Source organism: Myotis brandtii, unplaced genomic scaffold, assembly GCF_000412655.1.
Source record: "Myotis brandtii unplaced genomic scaffold, ASM41265v1 scaffold420, whole genome shotgun sequence".
In the NCBI taxonomy this organism is placed as follows: domain Eukaryota; kingdom Metazoa; phylum Chordata; class Mammalia; order Chiroptera; family Vespertilionidae; genus Myotis; species Myotis brandtii.
This window is the reverse complement of record NW_005366109.1, coordinates 1,990,125-1,995,617: the sequence shown is the minus strand read 5'-3', so window position 1 is coordinate 1,995,617 and position 5,493 is coordinate 1,990,125. Positions and strand designations below refer to the sequence as shown.

The 5,493-nt window shown below is 48.4% G+C and overlaps 1 protein-coding gene across 1 annotated transcript in view; it reads right to left on the bottom strand.

Moving 5' to 3' along the window:
- The window catches only part of DNAH8 (dynein, axonemal, heavy chain 8), a 272,357-nt gene that overhangs the window by 16,509 nt on the left and 250,355 nt on the right, over window positions 1-5,493 (bottom strand). Inside the window, exons 86-87 of the mRNA XM_005873788.2 lie at window positions 4,053-4,209; window positions 140-292 (exon numbers count right to left, since the gene is read on the bottom strand). Coding sequence (XP_005873850.1) covers window positions 140-292; window positions 4,053-4,209 — 310 coding nt within the window. The remainder of the gene's footprint in view (window positions 1-139; window positions 293-4,052; window positions 4,210-5,493) is intronic.

Sequence of the window (5,493 nt, the reverse complement as noted above, 5' to 3'; positions counted from 1 at the left end):
CTTAACTTAATCAACAAAGAAAAAAAATGAATAAAAGATAAAATGACCGAAGGTAAAAAAAAAAAAAGATGAAGTTAAAGCAGAGAAGCAAGAAAAGCCACAAAAAGAGGGAACAACCATTGAGGAACCAACTGCTCACCTCACTCATGATGATGGTCCCTTCGATGGCTAATTTTAGGTCGCTCAGGCTGTTGCGGAGTATTGTTATCACTTTTTGCATTCTGTCGATTTCCTGTCTGAGAAATATGTTCATGGAGTTAAGGTGTCCCATCTTGACCAAGCGAGCTTTCACCTGAAACAAAGTACAGCACAAGGAGGGAGATTTTAAAAACTCGCCTGTCACCCGTCTCCCGATGGCCTCCCCTCTCTCTGCTCTCCCCCGCCCTCCGGCAGCACCTCCACAGCCCAATACACTCTCCAATGTCCCCTGCAGAACCAGCCCTGCCAGTAAGTCCCCCATTTTCCGGTCTTCAAACATGACTGTTCAACTAAAACGATTTTTCTTTCCTACTGATTGTACTTTCGTTGATAATTGGAAATAGACTTTAAGAAGCTGAAGTAAAATTGCACCCTTTTCCCTTTCAAATGATTAATGACTAAGTGTCCGTTAAATACTCTTTTGCGATTTAACCTTTGTAGGAGCACAGTTTGGAATACTTTTTTTTTCATAATTCTTGCAGAGTTGCTGTTAGAAATGTCACAGACAGGAGATACGGCTGAAATCTTTCCAGAGCAGTCACCAATGGATAGGATTCCCGGAGGCCGTGTGGCCTGGGCCAGGGCGCCTGCCGGTCGAGGCTTTCCTAACTTAACCAACGGGAATATGTATGTGCCTTCGTGGGCAAGTCGGTAGGCACCTGCCATTGGCTCCTTTTGGTACGTCATTTACTGACCATTTTGAAGAGACCGATACAAAAGCCTCAGGTATGGAAACAATAAAGCCCAACAATTATTGAAAAATACGCCAATCCATGTGCACATTTCAATCTCGTGACATCTGCCCAAGATAAGATTGACTACAAATCCTGGCATGGGCTCCGAGAGAGGTCTGACCTTCCGCTGGCCGCAATGGGAGAGCTGCCAGAACAGGGGGGAAGATAAACCCACAGAGAGGGAGAGAGTTCAGAGTGACAGCCCTGTCCAAGGACACACCGGGGAGCGGGGAGCCGTGGGGTCCTCGGCTGGAGGTGCACACTGCCTGTCCCGAGTCACGGAATGTGAGGGACGGATGGCACCAGACCACGCCCTCATCTTACGGGACCCTCTCTCATGGCACAGAAGTCCCGCCTGGGCAGACTCCACGCCCTTCCAGGAAGCCAGGGTGGAGGTGAGCACAGACTCAGAGGGAAGCAGCTGTGAACTGAGCAGCCTGCACGGCCCTGCTGGCAGCAAGGAAGACCGAACCCCCCATCGCATGTGCCGGCGGAGGTCCCTAGCCTCCTGGCATTCTCCTAAATTCCTGTTCTAGAACTTCCGTTTTTGCAGGCTCCTCTAGCCTGTCCTCATCTCCAGCCCTTCAGCCTCCAGTGGCCGAATAGCTTATATAGCATCCCCTTCACATCATGACTACCCTGTGGAGGTCACACTTAAGGGAAAGGGACAATGAGGAACTGTACCTTTGCAAGCCCATTAAGGGGAAATAAAGCGCAGGTATTGGTTACAAGGTCAGAGCAATAGCTCAGTCACTTTTAGTTCGCTAGCAGCCCCAAACCAATGGCCTCACCCCGCTGAGGGCTCAAAAGAGAAACTTCACACAGCAGAGACAGGCTTAGGGAACACTTAGCCCTGGAAAATCCGATGCTGGTACTCATTTTATTCTGACTATGATTATTGTTCCAGCCTAAACTGTCTTTTCATTAAGAAATGAAAGAGTTGCTGGAGTCTCGTGGGGGATTTCCAGTGTCTGTGAGACCGGGCAGTCACGGGCTCGTTTTCACTGGGGAAGTCAACACTGTGATTATATTTCTGTTTACAAACGTCACGTCACCACCACATCTCAGAGCGCATCTCCTCCGTAAAGCAAAGAACACGAGAAAGGAAGTGACCCTGAGAGAGGAAGTGACTGTAGATGCCTTCAGCACTAACTCCCCCCATGTGACCTCCATATATAGTGACGTCCCTTCCCCCCACCCCCCACCCCCGGCTGCTAGGAGGTGGCTGAACAGAGATCCTGGTGAAGTGCCCGGCTAACCCTGAACCTCACGTTACCCCACAACCTTGAGACCCTCCTCCCATTGCGTCAGCCTGTGGTCCAGTCATACAGAGTAAGTGTCTCTCTTTCACAGGCCGGTTTGTACCACCTTTGGAGGCAGGTACTACCCTCGTCTGTCCTCTGAAGATCACTTCCAGTGAACCATTGAAAGTCCCTCCGGTACTTAAAATATTGACTCATTAAAAAAATATGTTCTCGCCTTGCTAGCACTATCTCTATGTGAAGCCATTGATTTCAGAGTCATGGCCAAGTGTCTTGGCACTCATCTGCATGATGAAACAAATCGTTTCAAGAGGCAAGAAAACGATTTTTCATTGCTGGGCACTCATCACAGGTGGGAGGGCGAGGGGCTCCCAGCCGACAAGCGCATTTTCTTAGGCGTGGGGATGCAGGCAGGGCCACAGTTACACCTGCACAGGGCATCAGCCTCCACGCAGCCGGTCCAGGACTCAGGCGGCCTCTGACATCGGCACAGCTGGGTGGAAGCCAAGACAGCGAGGACACCCTGGACACAACTGCCCCCTTGGACGAAGCAGGAGGCCAGGTTGGAGGATCTCTTACAGAACTTTCAGACCATCCGGAAACTTTAGCACAAACATTTATCTAGATCAGTAGTTCTCACAGTGTGGTCTGGGGTCCCCTGAGTTCCCCTGAGATCCTTTCAGGGGATCGACGGGGTGAAATTTTTCACAGCGACAGGGACGCTGGCTTGTCTCAGGCGTGCACAGAGGAGTTTTCCAGGGCTGCGACCTGCTCTCTCAGCTGACTGAGCACAGAGGCAGGCATGGGACCCCCACTGTCTTCTATTAAACCAGATATTAAAGAGATTGGCAAAATTAAAACACGCCCACTCATTTCCATGCACTTTCCTGTTTTGAAAATTATATTTATTTTTTAAGTAAAAATGCCATTTGCCCTGGCTGGTGTGGCTCAGTTGGTTTGAGCCTCATCCTTGCACTGAAGGGCTGTGGGTTCAAATCCTGGTCAGGGCACATACCCAGGTTTCAGGTTCAATCCTCAGTCAGGGAGTGTATGGGAGGCAACCAATCGATGTTTCTCTCACATCAATGTTTCTCTCTTTCTCTCTCCCTCTTCCTTTCTCTCTCTATAAGATCGATTTAAAATGTTTAAAAAGTCATTTATGTTAATACATAATGGGTTTATTACTGTCACTTTATAATAAGTTAATATTTTTGAAATTTCTCAGTTTAAATTTCTAATATATTAAACATCAGCAGTTTACCCACATTAAAAAAAAAAAAAAGCTATTCCTGGTCCTCCGTCATTTTGTAAAGGGGTCCTGAGGTAAAGCATTTGAGGAAAACTGATTAACAAGCAAGCACCTAGGAGGTCCAAGAAGTAGAAAGTTATTGCCATCCAACGTGGGGTGTGAGTTCACTTTCATCGCTTGCTTTCCTAGCACCTGGCTGAGAGGACTGGAAAATGACAAGTGTGGAGGGCAGGGGGCAAGAACAAGGGGCAAATTTCAGGCTGGACAAAGCAGGCTTAGGCAAGAGAGGGAGGGAGAGGTTTCCAGCCTAGAGGGTTAAGATTTCTGGGAATCCAAAGGTGCGAAAAGGGTAGAGAGAAGGTGATTGAGAGAGAAAGTGGGGCAGAAGGCAAGTGGAGAAAGGTGTCAGAGAAAGTGCAGACCATAATCTGCACGATGCTGAGAAAGGCAAGGCAGAGAAGACCAAGGGTGGAAAGAACAGCTGACAGTGAAGAAGGGATGAGCAGACAGGGAAGGGACTGAAACATACCATCGGGGCATTGAGCTCGCTGGGCGTTGTGGAGCCCCCGGGCGGCCCTGTACCCTGGAGGTGGGGGAGGTGCAGCTCACCTCGTGTGGAATGTAATCTGGGGGCAGCTTGCTCAGCATGTCTTCTGACAACCTGTAGACAATGGCTTCCCGGGTCTCGCCCACTCCTCCTCCACTCTCCTTGGGCTGAATGTTGGTAATTGTTTCGAGAACAGCGGAAGCAGTGTTACTCTGGTACCTGATGGAGAGAGGGGACTGTTGGGAATGCAGGGAAATACACCTTCACAGATAATGATCACAGCGCACACGAAATGATGAATCACCTAAATCCAGCAAAAGGGAAAAAGAGGCGGGGGGCTTTACCATCAACCAATAGGAATGAGAGAGAAAACCCAGAGATCCATTTGACTGTCTCCCAGTGGGATACCAAGGACATCACAGAAATGAAACTCCCCTCCTCGGGGAAAGAGATTCCACAGATGTCCCTGATGGTCCAGAGTGCGCCATCAATCTCCTCGCTCGAAGCTGACCTCACCACCCTGCGCAGAACAGCGAGCCCACCTGCTCCCTCCCGCTCTGGTCCTCAGAAGCTGCCATTATAGGACAATTTATTAGATCAAAGAGCACCACTCACATTTGCTCAATGAGTTATAAACTATTAAAATTTATTTGGTCTTTTCTCTTCTGTGTTCTCACTTTCCCACCTGTGTTATTGCTTCCAAGGTAATCTATTGGCATCCACCTGCTCCACCTGTCTGACTGCCGCCATCCATCTTTAAAATCCATACATTCAGGAAAGATTTACTCCGTACGAGGCACTGAGCTAGGTGCTAGAATACGGTGACAAACAGGTCCCTGCCTCGGTCCCTTTCTCTCGTGGAGGAGGGGACATTAGTCAACACCATTGTAAGAAATTCTGTGGAGAATCACAACAGATGTTTAAGAGAGTTTAGTCTCTCTCTCTCTCTCTCTCACTCTCTCTCTCTCTCTCTTTCTCTCCCTCTCCCTCTGAAGAATGTGGAGAAACTTGAACCCTCATACATTGGTGGGAGGTACTGTAATGTGGTGCAGCCACTTGGAAAAACAACTTGGTAGATTCCTAAAATGTTCAGGGTAGATTAATCACATGACCCAATAATTACATTTCTAGTTACCTATCGAGAGACATAAAAAGACATGTCTACACAAAGACTTGGGCATGAATGTTCATAGCAGCGTTATTTACAGTAGCTAAAAGGTGGAAACTACCCAAATGCCCATCAACTGGTCAATGGATAAATTAAATGTGGTCCATTTATGGGCTGGAATACCCTTTAGCAATAAAAAGCAATGAAGTACTGATGCATACTACAACCTGGGTGAGCTTCAACAAGATGGTGCTAAATGAAGAATCCATACACGAAGACCACAAAGCATGTCTATAGGAAATGTCCAGAAAAGGCAGATTCATAGAGACAGAAAGTAGATTAGTGGCAGCCTGAGGCCACGGGGGGGGGGGGGGGGGGGGGGGGAGGGGGGGGGA